The sequence below is a fragment of the Macrobrachium rosenbergii genome, chromosome 52 (genome assembly GCF_040412425.1).
Source record: "Macrobrachium rosenbergii isolate ZJJX-2024 chromosome 52, ASM4041242v1, whole genome shotgun sequence".
Lineage (NCBI taxonomy): Eukaryota > Metazoa > Arthropoda > Malacostraca > Decapoda > Palaemonidae > Macrobrachium > Macrobrachium rosenbergii.
Window position 1 is genome coordinate 27,684,066 of NC_089792.1, and position 17,443 is coordinate 27,701,508.

The 17,443-nt window shown below is 39.2% G+C and overlaps 1 protein-coding gene across 1 annotated transcript in view; it reads left to right on the forward strand.

The window, feature by feature from the left end:
- LOC136833945 (striatin-interacting protein 1 homolog) overlaps positions 1–16,864 on the forward strand; it is an 87,976-nt gene extending 71,112 nt beyond the window's left edge. Inside the window, 4 exon segments of the mRNA XM_067096226.1 lie at positions 6,473–6,589; positions 6,697–6,831; positions 7,522–7,676; positions 13,327–16,864. Coding sequence (XP_066952327.1) covers positions 6,473–6,589; positions 6,697–6,831; positions 7,522–7,676; positions 13,327–13,453 — 534 coding nt within the window. The 3' untranslated portion in view covers positions 13,454–16,864.
- The last annotated feature ends 579 nt before the right edge of the window (positions 16,865–17,443 follow it).

Sequence of the window (17,443 nt, forward strand, 5' to 3'; positions counted from 1 at the left end):
GGTTTCATATAAACCTATCGGTTCTCCGCCTCTTGTGGCTTATTAATAGTTAATCTTTCGGTGTTTGGGCTCTCTCCGGGCGAGATTCTCGATGGTTCGGTAGGTTTCATATACGCCTATCGATTTCCTCCGCCAAACTCCGTTTCCGGGCGAGATTCTCGGTAAATTGGTAGGTTTCATATACACCTATCGGTTTTTCCTTCGCCAAACTCCGTCTTATATAACTTATTGATAGTTGTTCCTCCGGTGTCTGGGGTCCTAATTTTTCCCCCTCCTGGAGGCCGGCCGCAGTCTCGTGAACTCTTCGCCTCAAGTTAATTGTTTACGGAGAGTTTTCTGAAGACGTTATGGCCTTCTGTCTCGCTCGACCTGTGAACATCGTCCCGGAGCGATAAGTAGGTGCGGGAATAATTGAGACAAACCTTTTCCGCTTAGCTCGGAATTAGGTAAGGCAAACTTTTCCTTTAGGGATTCGTTACCTTCTCATCCCTTTTCGACGGTTCCTGGTCTACCGTCCCTAAGGTGAAGTAAGTAAAATAAAAAAAAAACCACCCTTTTTAAACCAAGAAGACCCGCCCGGGGCCCCCTCAAGGACGCCTCGGATCTCTAATCCGGTGCCATCTACGAGTTTGGCCTCGTCTTCTGGAAAGGGACACGGCCCAAGCAAAGCAAGGCGGTTACCCTCCTTCCTTTGTTGGATAACTCTTTACGGGTCTCCTTATAAGGAGCTCGTTATGAGGGTCATTGTCAACCTATTAAACTAACTATCTACGTCATGGTCCATGCCTTCCCTTTCCCAGGAGCTTAAATCCCAAGAGATCAATCTCAAGACTCATTGTCAATGGATCACCTGTTAAGTCCTGCTCCGTTCCGGAATTCTATCGTTCCGGACATCTCCACCTCTTTTCCCCTCCAGTCTGGGGAATCTTGGTGCCTTCCTTTTATGCTTCCCAGCATGAAGGCACCCTCCTGTCGGGGTGTGGGCACACGGAGGTTGGTGGAAGGGCATTTCTTCCCTTCCGGTCTGGTATCCTCTTATCCGGGTTTTACCAGACTGTCAGAACGAGCATGGCATCTGTCTGGCAGGATCCATAAGTGAGCCCTCAGCTAGGGGCTGGACACATCGTCTCCCTGAGGACTCTAATGGAGTGGCAGGCGGAAAATTCCAAGTTCACGCCAGCTGTGGGGTCTTACCGTGCTCTCTTTGGGAGCCCTGTTTCTTACCCCTTGTGCTCCGAATGTAGCCCCTCTTATCAACAGGCTTGTTTTGAAAATGTATCGCTGAGGCATTTCCGGAGACAGATATCACAGATACATTCACAGTGAATCTTCTAACCCGGACTACGCTTCTAATTTCTTCAGCGTACAGCTCCTAAGCTTCCGGAGTCAATTTTCGGAAGCTGAAACAGGGTGTAAGTCAGGCTTGCCTGTTCCGCCTTGAGCTGAAAAAATCTTATGAACAGTTTCACCTGGAGAATTAATCTTTTCCCAGGTGGGCGTTGTTACGGCCCGCTGGGACTACTATTGTTACCCAGAGCCTCCGTTCTCATGGGTGTCTACCCTACGAGCAGAACGGTCTGATCTTGCCGGGACCTGTCCTAAGTCCGCAAGAAGTTCATGTAGTTCAAGAGCCCCCTGCTCAGGCGGTGGTGCAGGCTCTTCAGGTCTCTGCCCCTAGACAGCCGTCAGCTCTCACTCCCAGCCTCCACCTCGATGTGTGCGGGTTCAGCCAACACATCAGCCCCTTGTAACGCCCCGTGTGTCTCTGCCTCCCACGTGCCCGCCGGAGTTTTCTTTGCTTCATACCAAAACCTAAGGAAAGAATTTTCACTAGACATTTGGCCAGAGGCTCTGACCCTCAGGGTTATCATAGGAGCAGGGATGCATCCTACTCCTCTCCGAGAATTTGGGAAGGCATTCGCTTCACGGGAGGCAATCAAGCCTCCTCCCTGTAGTATTTCTCATATGGGTGGGAGGCTGTACCATTTTCGGGGCCACTGGAACTTCAGTTCCTGGGCCCAGAGTATAGTTATCAGGGCCCGGGGGGGGAGCTGGACTGTTGTTCCCCAATCAGGTTCAGTCAACCTCTGGCCAGAGTTCTGGGGGTCTTTAAGGGATCTGAATGGCCTGTCAGGCTTTTTCAGTCTGCCAAGGAAGTTCCCTTCCACTGGAAAATTTTTCCGGGCGTGTCCCGTTTGTTTTCCTTATTCTTGCGGCAAGTCTCGGTTGCTTACAGTCTTGTGGGTTCGGATCCTACTGCGCCGTGGAGCCGTAACCACCTCTATAGACCTTTCCGATGCTTCCTTTCACATCTTGGTTGCAGAAAGGTCCTATCCCTTCTGGGATTCAGACTCGGGAGCAGGCGTTCCTCTTCAGGTTCATGCCCTCCTCAATACGGCTCCAGAGTCTTTGCCAGTTTGAACAATACCGTAGTTCAACAGCTCCGGTATTAGGAGGCTATGCTAGCTGCATATCTAGTTGCCTGGCTCATTTGGGCACCCAGCGTCGGGAATTGCATGAGGGCGCCAGTCATTATAATCGGTTTCTAGAGTCTTTGGGCTTCTAAGTAACCAGGAAGGAATCCCACCTGATTCAGGAGGGTAACCTTCCGTAGTTATGAATCCAGTGGAAGTGGAAAGAGATAACAAGGGCATCTTATCATTTCATCATCTCAAGCATACCTCTCCCGTGCCCAAGAAAAGGTCCTGGGTTTTCTCCAGTTTGCTTTAGTGACGGTTCTCCTTCTGAAGTCAAAGCTGGAGTTTATGACCGGGTATGGTGGAGTCAGGGACGTGTCTCCTGATTCCTCCTGCTTGAATAGTGGCCTCGGCCTTGCACAACTGTCAAGTGCTTACCGGTCAGTTCCTCTCCAGCTTTCCCCTCCGGCCTCAGTATTCCACACCGTCACCTCTCTGGGCGGGTGAGGTGGATATTTTTGGCCCAATGAAGTACATGGTACTTAGTCGGTCACGTTCCCGCAGTTCCATATCAACGCTTTGGAGGGCGGTGACAGTCTTCCTGTTCTTGGAAACTTCTTCCCCCCAAGAGGTTTCCTTTTAGGCTGGTTCTGAACAAAACAGCAATAGTGCGCTGCGTAAACAAGTGGTTTTGGACTCGAATTGCTTCGTTCAGGTTATGGTTCATTCTTCTCCATAACCAACAGACGAGGTGCTTCTGTCTACCACCCTTCTCGTAGGGGTCCAAAAGGTCACTGCTTTTTCCCTATCCAGGGCCTCCCCCCTGGTGTCGGAATAGTCCTTAGGCGGAGCGTCATTCAGGTAGTCTTGTGACCTTTTCCTGGGCCTGGAAGTAGGTCAGTTTGCAACCCAATTCAGCCACAAACTATCAAGCTGTCCCGTCTGGTATAAACTCAGCCTGCGTCAGCCCACTCAAACTCTGATGTCCTGGCTTTATGGTCTTTGTGAATCTTACAGTTTAGGAGGAAACTGATATTGGTCCTGTTATTTCTGTTTTCCTGAAATCAGTTAAGGGATCCTACTCTACTGCAGTATGGTTCTGCAGTTAAGTAACTAGCACTCTTCACATAGTTTTCGAAGCTACAGTACTGATGCGACCGCATTGGCCTCGAGCAAAGTGTTTTGTTGGAACCAGACTCACAGGCCCTTAACTTTCATCCCTAAGGTCTGTGTTCGTCTAAGAACAGTACTCCGTCCACATTCGGTTTCTGGTCTTTGAGTAATGTATCGGAGTTAGCTTCGGTAACCAACAATCATCTCGTTCTTATCTTTCCTTGTTAAGGAAGTCCCAAAATTTTTAATCAGCTTAGCTTCTAGTGTTAGTTTTCCTGTACTGTCTGCCCTGTCTGGCGGAACCAATCAGTTTGGTTTGTCTGGTGGAACCAATCAGTTTGGTTTCCCCTCATCAGGGGTAGTGTTGTGAATTCCTCACCCTAACTTTCTCTCTACAATTGAAGGTCCTCATTTTCGGTGGTCACCTTGGAAAGTACTCCTTTTACAAGGTCTGTTTCTGTGTCCAGTTTTCTTCTTGCAGGCTTTTTTAGACAGGACCTCGCAATTTTGTCAGGTCCTCTCCTTTAAAAAGGGGGCACTGTCATTGGGTCCGCTATTAGGCAGGAAGTATTTTCTTAATACAAGCCTATTCAGGTGCTGTTCTAAGCTCATGATCTTAGACGGTGACCACTTACATTATTTTCATTACATGAACTTAGAGGACCTTACTTATGTTCAGGGTAGAATTCTCCTAGTTTTCAACGTTTCTATTTAAGTCTTTAATAGCATAAGAATGATGTTTATTTCTCTGTTACTATTTCACGGGTGACACGGGACCCGATCCAGAAAAAGGATTTTGACAAAGGAAAAATCTATTTCTGGAGAGGGGCCCGTGTCACCCGTGACCCACCCCTGTTTTTCATTCTCTCCCTCCCTTGTTAAACTTCATTCTAGTGAGGTGGGTGCTATTCTCTGGTATCTAGCAACGGAATTACCTAGAAATAAGTGCTGAATGGACTATTTCACCGGGTGACACGGGACCCGATCCAGAAAAGGTTTCCTAGAAGTCATGGCAGACATCCTAGAGGGTCCTATTTTCGTACACCCTAGCACAAACTAACCACTCTTCCTGCAAGGGTACAAGGGCCGAGAATGATTGTAGTGTTTCTCATTAAAAAGGCAAATCCACACTCCTTTCCTAGGTCACATGATATTAGGAAAGTAAGTATGTTGTTGGCCTTCCTCAGAAATGTCTCTTTCAAAGAAGTCTCCAAATGTACAGGGTGGTCACCTGTTAAATTAATGCCTTGTGCTTGAACAAATTTGACTAAACTGTGTATCCGTAGGTGGCATGGTTAGTCTTAACACCTAGGTGCTACGGCAGAAAACCAAGGGTCTTATTGACGGTGAGTGTGCTAACTATTGCTGGGAGAGGGGCGACAGTACTGCAACCAAACCCAGCATGCTTAGGTAAGCCACTGTGGAACTAATCCTAAAACAAAAGTTTGTGTAGTTTCTTGTTCCTTGGTACCAAAACCTGAAGAGTATTTGGAATAAAGAATGAGACTTGAAATCTGTGGCTTGACCTTGGATCAGAAATGTTTTTTCCTTTGGGGTGTTGGGATTAAAAATTGAGAGCTTAAGCCTTTTTCATCCCCTGTCAATTTCTTTGTAAAGCTCCCTGAGGACGAAACAAGCGACTACGCTATCAAAAAGCAGGTTTTGACGTAGGAAAACCTATTTTTGGTAGCCACTGTTGAGTCCTCAAAACTCTCCCACTTCCCTGACGAAAAGGCATGGGATTTGGGCAAGGGATCATCCTGCATTGACCAACAGAGAGTAATGGCTCCTTGGTCTTTAACGCCTCAGTTGTAAGCAAGAGGGTGGATGCTCATGTGCAATAGTCACTTCTCTTTCCTGCAGGTTCTTTTGATGTTGGAAAAACTGGCTTCATCTTCGCTGAAGATAAGGGAAAGTGCCCTCTTATTTTTATCTTTGAGTCCATTATACTCGTATACTCCATCATGTGTTATATGTTAATCATTACAACACAATACCTAGCCAAAAAGACCAACTAGAAGAGAATGAGAATTCTTTGATATTAGTTTGGTCACCATGGAACTCTGGTCGACCATGGAAGGTAACTCCTTGAAGACTCAACAGCGACTACCAAAAATAGGTTTTTCCTATGTCAAAACCTGTTTTTTAATACACATGATGATGATGTAACATGATGATAATACAGTATAAATGGATTCATTAAGGAAAATAACAGTTTCATTACCATTACCTCTGTTGTAAATACAGCAGTAATAGCTTATTTGCCTTGTGCAAATGAATACTGTGAGTGTAACATCTAGCCTAGGTCAGTAGTTCAAACATACACATTTCGTATCTCATGTATGGTGATACAATATGGTGACAACTGATAAGAAAGTTGCTGTATAAAAATAAGTCAGTGGTTATAAAACCATGGCAGGCTGTGGGTAAACACAGATAGGCTACCTACCTACTGAATTGTCATTTACGAGAGAAAAAGGGTTATGGTTTATGAGAGAAAAAGAAAAAGAAGTGGTTACATTTTTTTAAAAGTGTATTTATGAAGTATATTTTGTTACAAATATGGGAAAAAAGGTAGATACTGTAATTGCCTTTTGCATAAAGATTTTGGTTTAAGGTGTGATGATTGTTGTTTTTAAGCATATTGAGTGTTTACAGTTATGGTAATGTGGCACTGACAAGGTTAGTTGAGGAAGGGTATAGGGTTGCCCTGGAACAACCCTAGATTCTTTTACTCGCCATTATCTGACAGGCCCTTGGCTATATTAATTGGGATAATTGTCAGATTACTGTACATAAATACGATAATAATGATAATCTACTGCCTTTGTTTAGTATACAAACTGCATATAGTTAATGTTACAGTGGAAATTTATTTTCCTTTTGCACTGACCATCAATCCCGTAGACAAATAGGTTCTTATTATAATATTTTTCTTGCAGGTAAAGCATGCAATGATGCAGTTATATGTACTTAAGCTGTTGAAGATGCAAACAAAATATTTAGGGAGACAGTGGAGGAAAACAAACATGAAAACTATGAGTGCCATTTATCAGAAGGTTAGTATTTTTTTATGATATACTTGTGTATCCTGCATTATTTGTTTCTGTACTGTATGCAGATCCATAAGAGATTCTTAAAGAAAAATATTTTTTAAATACTTCAGGTTCGACACAGGTTAAATGACGATTGGGCATATGGAAATGATCCAGATGCAAGACCGTGGGATTTCCAAGCAGAGGAATGTGCTTTAAGAGCATGTGTAGACAGATTCAACTCACACAGATATAATAACACCATTGTAAGTTGTTTCCCTTGTTAAGTAAAGTTTTTCCTCCTAATCAATCTGACTGTGGGTAACTGTTAGTTCATTACCTCCCATCCAATTCCTTGCTTCTGATTTTTGATTGCATATCATAATCTCTCCTCATAGTCTGGTCCCATTTTCAGAAAAAGTAACTTTTTAAGGCATTTCTAGTGAAAATTTGGTAACCAGGTGTTCCTGAAGGATTTGGGCCTGCTAAATCCAAAAATCAAGGTTACCAAGCAAAATTTTGAGTTTTTAACTGTCAAATCACAAAAATTCAACATGGCTGCCATTGTTTTGCATCAGAGAATATATTTAATACAAAATCATGACTCACTGGTCAATTTTATGTAAATGTTACATGCTTAGTAATCTTTTTGCAAAAATATAAAACATTTTAGTCATTTATAATACCGTTCTTTCACAAATAACCTATCTTTGTCCAAATACTTCAGGCATCATTAAATTTATGGGGAGTTAAAATATAAAAAAAGGAATATTACTGAACATTTATCTGTTAGCAAAATGTGCATTGTGCTGTGTGTTAATGTAAGGTTAATGTTCAGGAATAACACAAACTTCATGAATTGAAGAATGAATTGTAACTTTTATTACTTATATGAATTGAGTATTACTACTTTTGGGTTTTGAAAATGAAAGGTGTTTTTTTTTTGTTTGTTTCAGGACTCTGACTTTGAACCTCTCGATAATTGTGTTACAAGTGTGTTGGGTCGCCCTGTTGAGTTGACTGAGGAGTTCAAACGTCACTACGAAGTATGGCTTCAACAGGAAGTATTTTCAACTGCGATAGATTGGGACCAGCTTCTAGCACCCAACATGTAATATATTGTAGTTAATGAAAATTAGATATATATATATATATATATATATATATATAATATATATATATATATATATATATATATATATATATATATATATATATATATACATATATATATATATATATATATATATATATATATATATATATATATATATATATAATATATATGTATATTGTACCATGCAAACAGAATGAATAATTAAAGTAATGGAAAATGGAGGAAGAGCTTTCTAGTGAAGTGTAGAAAAAATTTTGCACAAACATGAAAAGATTACCATAGTCTTTAGAAAAATTAGGATAAAATATATTGTAAAATTGTGCAACAAAATTTTGTGTTGAAGATTCTGAAAGCTTTTATCTGAATACAACACAGTAAATATATTTTAAGAAGAAATATGATGTTTTGCAATGACTCATTTTTCTACAAATCCATTAGTGATAAATATCTGTATTTTGTACAGAGTTATCCCAAACACACACATTTGATAGATCATGAAGATGAAAAACCTAACTGTACAACCCCAAACCTTACTCCAGTATCCCAGAAGGCTTTCTGCTTCATTCCTCTGTGTCAGCCTCAATCAAGAAGACTGTAGGGAAGGGAGAAAGGCACTAAAATCTTATAATTAATGGGTTTGTAGAAAAACATATTTTATTGGAAAAGTATTGTTTGTTCACATGAACCCTTTAATCATAAGTAGTCTGAATTGCAGTTTAGGAAGGAGTGATATGAACAAGAAATCAAAATGGTCATAATGCAAGAAGTTGTTAACTCTCCCAAAGACAAGATCACTTGCCAAGTACGAGACTTGACTCTAGGTACTCTAGGAAGACAACCCTCCAAGTGTGCCAGGTACGTCAGGATGAGGATCATGATGAAGGTGATTGGTCTCTTTCCATCCCAGTCACTAGAACATGGCCCATTGCAATGATCAGACCTATTGAATAAACATCAGAAGGCTTATGGTAATATTTACTAAATGAGAATATTTCATAGATTTTCTTGCAATGTCAAGTGTCTGCTCCAAGGATAGCAGAAAGATTAAATAACATGATTAGACTAAAATCAAATTGAATTTTTTGGGACTGAAATATTCACTTGACCAGTATGAAGGAAGAGTCAAGAATGAGAAGTCCTAAATGCTTATGTCTCTTTGAAACATGTCTTTGATGGCCCTTGGGCACATAGATGGCTATTTCATCTGAAGAGATGGAAAAGGCAGGAATAGCTAAGGAGTAGTAGGGCAAGCCATGTTTTTTTATTTATTTTTTTTTTTTTAAACTTGGGCATGTCCTTGAGCTCAAGGCCATATAAGAGACTGATGGAAGAAGACCAGTAGCTGTAAGAAGCCTCACCAAACAGGACATGTATTTATTGAGAAACTGAGGTATGTCCTTGAACTCAAGGCCAGATGAGAGACTGACAGAAGACCAATGGGCTGGAAGGAGAAGCTTCACCCAACAGGACATGTATTTTTTTTTTTTTTTGGGTGGGGCATGTTCTAAACTCAAGCCCAGATTGAGAGACTGACAGAACACCAATGGCTTGAGGGAAAAGCTTCACCCAACAGGAAATTTTTTTTCGTGAATCTGGGACATGTCCTTGAACTCAAGACCAGATGAGAGACTGACAGAAGACCAGTAGGCTGGAAGGAGAAGCTTCATCCAACAGGATTTTTTTTTTTTTTCAGGCTGGAAGGAGAAGACATAATCCAACAGGATTTTTTTTTTTTTTTTTTTTTTTTTTTTTTTTTTTTTTAAACTGGGCCATGTTCTTTAACTCATGGCCAGGCAAAAGACTGACAGAATACCAATGGCTGAAAGGAGAAGCTTTAACCAACAACACTTTTTTTTTTTCTTTAAACTTGGGCATGTCCTTTAACTCAAGGCCAGATAAGAGACTGACAGAAGACTAATGGGTGGAAGGAGAAGGTTCACCCAACGGGATGTTTTTGTTTTTGTGAAACTGGGCCATGTCAAACTCAAGGCCAGATGAGAGACTGACAGATGACCAATGGCTTCACCACCCAACAGGTTTTTTTTTTTTTTTTTTTTTTTTAAACAGGGGCATGTTCTTTAAACTCAAGGCCAGATGAGAGACTGACAGAAGACTAATGGCAGGAAGAAACTTCACCCAACAGGACATGTATTTTTTTTTTTTTAAACTGGGGCATGTCCTAAACTCAAGGCCAGATTGAGAGACTGACAGAACACCAATGTCTGGAAGGAGAAGCTTCACCCCACAGGACATTTTTTTTTGTGAGCCTGAGACATGTCCTTGAACTCAAGGCCAGATGAAAGACTGATGGAAGACCAATAGCTGGAAGGAGAAGGTTCACCCAACAGGATGATTTTGTTTTTGTGAAACTGGGCCATGTCAAACTCAAGGCCAGATGAGAGACTGATAAAAGACTAATGGCAGGAAGAAACTTCACCCAACAGGTCACTTTTTTTTTTTTTGAAACTTGGGGCATGTTCTTTAACATAAGGCCAGATGAGAGACTGACAGAAAACCATTGGCTGGAAGGGTAAGATAGACCCAACAGGACTTCTTTTTTTCTTGAAACTCAGATAATGTCCTGCTAAACTCAAGGCCAGATGAGAGACTAACAGAGGACCAATGGCTGGAAGGTAGAAGCTTCACCCAACAGGACTTGAAGTTCACTGACATACTTAAAGATGACAAGGCTAGCAAAAAGGCTGTGTTAGTTGGAGGCCACTTCTCAAGTGTCCTAGTTCGAAGAATTCTGGGGTTGTCTGTGACAAGGTCTAAGAGGTCCAGAAACACTCCTGTTGCAGCACAAAGGGTACAGTGAGAGTCATCCAAGAGGATTCATCTGAGAAGTCTTAATGGTAAAAGGCATAGACATCCAGGCAGTCTCAGGCACAAAGCATGGCATCCGTGCACTGAGGCCCAAGCACTATGTTAAGAATTGCAACCATAACTGCAGTAGAGTTGAGCAGAAAATGGTGCAATGCTGAGAGAGAAAGCAGTAGAGTCAGGTCAAAATGAAGAAAGACAGATGCATGCACTGTGAGGTTTTTCATCTTTCGAGACATATCAAGTTGGTGTCTGGGAAACATTTGCATAGAATAAGGCTATTTAGGATTAATGGGTTTGCATGAGCAAATTCAGTCTTATGCTGGAACTGGGGCCTTTATCTATTGGGAAAAGTTATTGTGGCTTGCTTTACAAAAGTTTGGTTTACAAAACATATTGCAGCATTATTCATGGAAGGGTTTACTTACAGTCATGAATTTTCTCAGTTACCAGATAAACATGGTTGAAAAATAAAATTCAAATAGTTTTGAAAATCACTTTTTCATTTAATGCTTAGGTTAATTAGGTTGTTGTAGTCATTCTTATTTATTAGCCATTCTTATTTATGTTTTTCATTCTCATTTTCATTTCTTTTAGGGACAAGTACTGCCCCTTGTTCCTCTTTTGTTTCACAGTGCAGTCTAGGATATTTCATTATTAAAGTTTCACAAGAACTTTTAACTTCCATTTTTGCATGTCATCTTCACTCTAATGTTGTTTATGCTTCTGTTCATATTATTAATGCAAAAAGTTAATGTGATATTTAAATTTGAATTTTTCATCTCCTGTATGAAATCCTGCCTTCTTTTCAGCACCAGAACATTTTCAGAAGTAATGTAAAGAGACAAGTGCATGAAAATCAGCTGATTTACAGATTTAGTAAAGTTATTAATTGCTACAGTGAAAATGGTTACATTAGTAATGCGAACAAGTTTACACCATGTTGCTGTTTATTGGTCACAGTTTTTTTCATTTTTTAGGGCTTTCTGGTGCTTGGTTGCTGTTTGTTTGATCAAAGATGTATTTTCAAATATATGAGTATTGCTTTGTAATTAAGAGTGAAGAGACTCACTTTGGTACTTGTTTCAGTATATAATTGATTTTGGCAAGAAGGATGGAACTTAAATATGATTGTAATGCATCATTACTAGAGAACAACTTGAAAAGTGTTAGTTGTGTTGCTGTATCTTCCAGTGTATTCAGTATCATCTTTTAGTTACTTGTACAGTAGTGTAGGCAAAGCTTTTGAATGGGTATTTTTCCTTATCATATTGTCTAGATGTACTCCATGATAGGAAGAAAACTAATCAAGGAAATGGTATATAAGAAACTAGTAAGGAATTAAAGCAGACAAATGGCTTCAGGTACAAAGGTTCTGTCATAAATGAAGAGGGTAGATATGAGCTGGAGGTGCAGCAGAGAACTAAAGCAGCTTGAGCCAAGTGGAGACAAGTTTCGGGGGTGATTCTTAATAAGAAGACAATTCCTTTGATACTTAGTGTGAAGGTCTACAATACAGCAATCTGGCTAATACTTTTGTATAGTGCAGAAACATGGGGAGTGTGAAGAAAAGAGGGATCTCTGGGAAGGACAATGTCATTGCTGGAAAGAATCAAAAGTGAACAAGTTGGAAAAATGGGGGGGTGTTTTTCAATAAAAGATAAATTCTTGAGGTGGTATGCAGGGATCAGGATGTTCAGGATAAGAAAGCATGTGATTTTGCTGTAGAGGGTAGAAGTAAAGACAGGCATAGAATTAGATGGGGTGGCATTGTAGGGATAGACATGAAATTGTTGAGTTTAAAACACAATAGAATTCTGTGGAGAAGGAAAACTTGAGCGGCTGACCCAATGGGAAGGTGGAATAAAGGCTGTACAAAGAAGAAAAGTGTATAGGATGTACTGGCACAGAAAGTACCCCAGTTTAGGTAGTGAATTTCCTTGAAGAAAACTTCATGTGTTTGAACTTTAATCTTTCTGTATTAGCCTGAGGGGTGAAATCCATAGGCTTATTATGTATCAGATTACCTCTTTATTTTTGTAGGATTCCTAAATTAATTTTTCATCAGCCAGGCATGCTATTGACACATGTTCACAATGAATGTGGATTCATAACTAAAGAGACTTATCAACATAGGTTAACTGCTAAGAATTTACTGTCTTAAATTTTGAATGGCTAAGCCAAATTTTCATAAGTGAAATCAGTTCTTTTGTTATACAATACTGGAAAACAATTAAACCCTGTATGTTATGTTACAATATTAAGTCTGTAAGTTATTCATTTTAGTGTACATTAAAGAACCATAGGTTGTGAGTAATGCCTAAGCTGCCCTTACTTTGAAACATATGGTTTTTATTAAGCAAGAATCAGTGGGTTACTCGTCACTTTAATTTTCTGCTGTGTTCTTTGAATGAAATTTATGCCTATTTGATAGGAAACCAGCAATAATGGGAGACTGGTATTTTTGAAGAAATATTGTTGGAGGTAAAGCTCTTTTTTACATTGATTATATACTTCATGATTAGAGACATTCTTGTAGTTGCATTTGTATGTAGTACAAAATTTATTTTTCTCAAAGTTTGAGTAATGAGGCAAGTATTGACCATTGCAACCAAGTCTTGGGGCTGAGAGAGATTATATGAACAATGGGGTATCATGGAACCTGTTGGACTCATTCAGAAGTGTATCATCCATGGGGATTCCTCTATCAACAATCACATCCATGGTATCACTGAAGATTTTGCCTACCTAATCTCAAGATTTTGTTGACAGAGGCTTCATCTAAAATTATGGACCACTTAAGGATTCATGTCATTGCCAGGATCATGCCAATCAACCTGTATCATCCCAGCACTTCAGCAGAAGGGGAAATGCCAACCACCTCTTGTGATTCCAATTGCCACCTTGGTTGTTGGTGTCCAAACATTACTGAGAGCTGTCTGAACTAGGAACTTCACAAAGAATAAAGATGGAAGACATTATTCTGCCTATTTATGAATGAAAACTTCTGTTGGCAATCAGCAGATTGAAAAATGACAATTTTCCTTTAGTGCTCTTTAGTCTGGCATCATTAAGAACTTGTCTTAACTATTCTGATCAACTATAGGTTCTTGCTTATGTGAAAATACCATCAACATGGAATGGATCTCAACATCCCCTAAAATTTCATTTCAAAATATATCTATCAAACAGAAAAATGATTTCACAAGGATCAAAAGAACAACAATATGAAACAGCTTCTTGAGTTTTACCTCTCAACTCTCACCTTTAAGGTGTTCTCTCACCTGCGCCTTCATCACATGGGACATATAAATTTGCAAGATTAGATGGTACAAAACTTCGACATTGTGTTGTTTGCCCCAAAAGTTCTAAACACTGGGGTCTTGGGTGTAATACTGACATCTATGAAAGATGCTGGCATAAGCTAGAGCACTGTTTTAGGGTGAAAGACTGCCCTAAAAGGAAGCTAGACAGTGAATAATCTTCAGTATTGAAGAAATGTATATAGTGTATATATTGTATATAAGTGAGTATTCACTTCCTTAGCAATACCTACTTTGTTTCTGCCCTTGTATCACGATTTTTTCATAGGTAATATAGACAAGAATATAGTGGTGTGAGAATAAGGAAAATATGCTCAGACTTGCATCAATTCATCTCAAATCTCACAGAAAAGATTGTTTTATTTGGTTAGGTATTTAACAGCTAAATTGAGCATATTTTTAATACAAAAGCATGAACTATATTCAGCCTAGTGGTTTGAAACTGAAAAGTAACAATTGAATTTGTTTTCATGTTTAATTTTCACATAGCAATTTAATATTCCTTGATGCAGTATTGTTGCATGGGAAATGACAGTTCTAGCAGTGATATATAATAGTTGGATGTTTTGAAGAGAAATAAATGAAATAATGTGGTTTATCAAGAATAAAAACTGCTTTTTACTGTGGTCATCTGTAGACAGCATCAGTGTAGCAAATTGTCAGGTAAGGTACACTTTAGGGCATTCATTCGGTGTGATTTCTGGTATCAGGCAAGATTGATTCCTTATTCACCTCCGTTAGTCTTGTGTTCCTAATTGTGTTCTGACTCTACTGTAGGGATGAAAATGATCAACAGTGGGTTTGGTAAATTATGTGGTCATTTAATAACTCATATTATTGGAGGAATGAAACCCTTAGGGCCAGATCTTGATGTTAGGTGTGGATGGTTCCAGGTTCCTAACCTGGATTGGAAACTTACTTACACTTACTTACTTTTTTTTTTTTTTTTTTAATGTCTGCAGTTTCCACAAGAGCACAGTGTCTTGGGACAATAAACTAAGGATTAGAAGTGTAGTGTGAGGGCTCCACTTGTGGAATGTGTTCTGGGACCTAGACAAGGAGTTTGAGGACTTGCCAACTCAGAGAACTTAGGGTGACTTGTAGATATTAGTTTGTCAAAACCAGTAAGTAGGAAAATATGTTAATTGTCATAATAAAGGTAATATACAAAAGGGGAATAGGTTTGTTATAATAAAGGTAGAGAAATATTTGTAAAAAAAAAAAAAAAAAAGAGGGGGGATGACATGGATGTTTTGCCTCAATTTTGTCAGTGCGGTTCGGGTGCAGTCATGAAATGGAGATGCAAGTTTGCTTGTGGTCCTGCTGTGAGTTAAGTTCCCAGGTGGGAGTGTGAAGGAGCTTATCCATAGCATAGTTTCTTTCATGAGAGAAAATAATTGTGGGGTGTTGGTTCTTGTACCTAGCAGAGGCACTTTAGGTAGCACATCCCTTCCCATGAATGTGATTCTCATGTGCAGAAGAATAATACACAAAAACAATATTGACTTCTTAGATCTGGTCACTCTTGTTTGACCTTTGGATATTTGATGAACCTTAATTTTTTGTGTGGATGTCTAAAATATAATCAACAATGAATGTCAAGTTATGGAAACAAATCGAAGAACAGCAATGTTTCTGTTGGTAGTGTGACTCCTACCTTGAGGGAGACCTTCCACATCTGTGTGTTTTGGCTTACATTGCCATCATCAGTAGTGCCATCTGGTGTAAGTTTAATTTTGATGTAGGACTTCACAGCTGTCCAATAGTACCAGTGCAGTTTCTTGCTACCAAGACAATCCCCATCAGTAGAATGGCTCCTGAATTGAGCTTGAAGTTCCAGTGCAGTTCACAAGAATGCATGGAACCCTGGCTAGGTATGCAGTTTCTGTGTGCAGTTCTAGACAGCCACAAGACCTTTGCTTTGTCTGCTGCTTGGTTGGTGGTTAATAAGAGTAAAGGATTTATACTGAAACAAATATTTCTCAGCAGGGTGTCTGTGTGCCAAATCATCTTTTGGCTGCATGTCTTATGGCAACATTCCCAAACTTTCAGGAAGAAATTATGGTCTTAGAATCTTGTTAAAATTTTCATCATAACCTAGTACAGTAGTTGTTTTATAGGAGGCAAACCCACCCAAGGAAATAAAAATTGTGTTCTTTCATAAAATTTTCATCATATCCTAGTGCAGTAGTTTCATAGGAGGTAACCTGAGGAAATAAAAAAAAAAAAAAAAAAGGTGTTCTTTCATACAGTGCAAATGGATTCAAAGGTTGCTATGTATTTCAATATAATCGGTGGTCATTTCGTAAAATGTCCAAGCCCTGTTCTCAGTGATCTTGTAGAAAATCCCAACACACTTTTTCATTTATACTGATTAAATTATTTTGTAAATGTATTTTTTTTTATGTTTGTCATTGAGCCATACGCTTGTAAGATTGACAGCTGATTTTGTAAGTGCACTGAATAGTTATTTACTGTATTGCGGGTAAATGGTAATTTCAGAATCATTGTCGAACAATCACTTTATGATTGTATTTATTTTGGTGTGAAGAATTCTCAAACTGAAAATTAACTTATTAGTTAGCAAAAATGTTAATTTATGATATATCTGCAGGTGCTTATGTTGAAATGTCTAGGTTAAGTGAATTAAGGAATTATCTCAAAATAATTTTGTAAGTGTAGCTTCACATTTTTGTATTAAATCACCCATTACCTCCATCATGAGTGTTTCATTATGAATAATGCTTTTGTATCAGATAGTAATGCTGCAAAGTATTCCATAACTTATATAAAAAAACAGAAGCCAAAGAGTTTATGGCGTTGTGCTAAGCATCTTATTTGGTACAGACTAATAGAAAATTGCTTGGAGGAGCCAGTCTAGTTTTTAAAAATACAGATGTTTTTAGGTTACTTCCATGAGTAGTTTACATTATTTAATTTCCAAATGTATTTTTAACAAATATTTCATACTTATTTAACTTTGGCTTTCCCTTGCGAAAGCCAGTGGCTTTAATTAAAATAAAATCTTGAATTAAACGGTTTTTTGTTACATCAAGCCTTATGTTGATATGTTGTACTGTATGTATATGGTTTTACAAAGTTATCAACCAACAGTCCATTTACACAAGGATTAACTATTCCTGAACAACTGCCAATGAATGAATAATGATCAGTTAATCCAAATAACTAGAAATAATGTAAAACTTATAAACTACTTCATAAAAGAAGATAAAAAATGGACAAGCAACAATAAAAGCAAGCAGCGATATAACAAAAATTTTAATTATGCAACACTACCCTAAAAGTTACACCTGGCTATACTATTGAGCTCTGTTTCCGATGACTATTCATGAATTAAAAGACCAACTATGTGACTGCACTCAACTTCTAAGTTGTAGGGTCATGGTCCAAGTGATCATAAACTCCCCCCCACAGTAGGGGTTAGTGCCGTCAGTGCACCTCACACAGTGTATTGTAGGCATTACTTAAGGTTCTTTGCAGTGTGGTTTCGGTCCCTAGCTGCAACCCCTTTCATTCCTTTTACTGTACCTCCTTTCATATTCTCTTTCTTCCATCTTACTTTCCACCGTCTCCTAACAGTTGATTCAGAGTGCA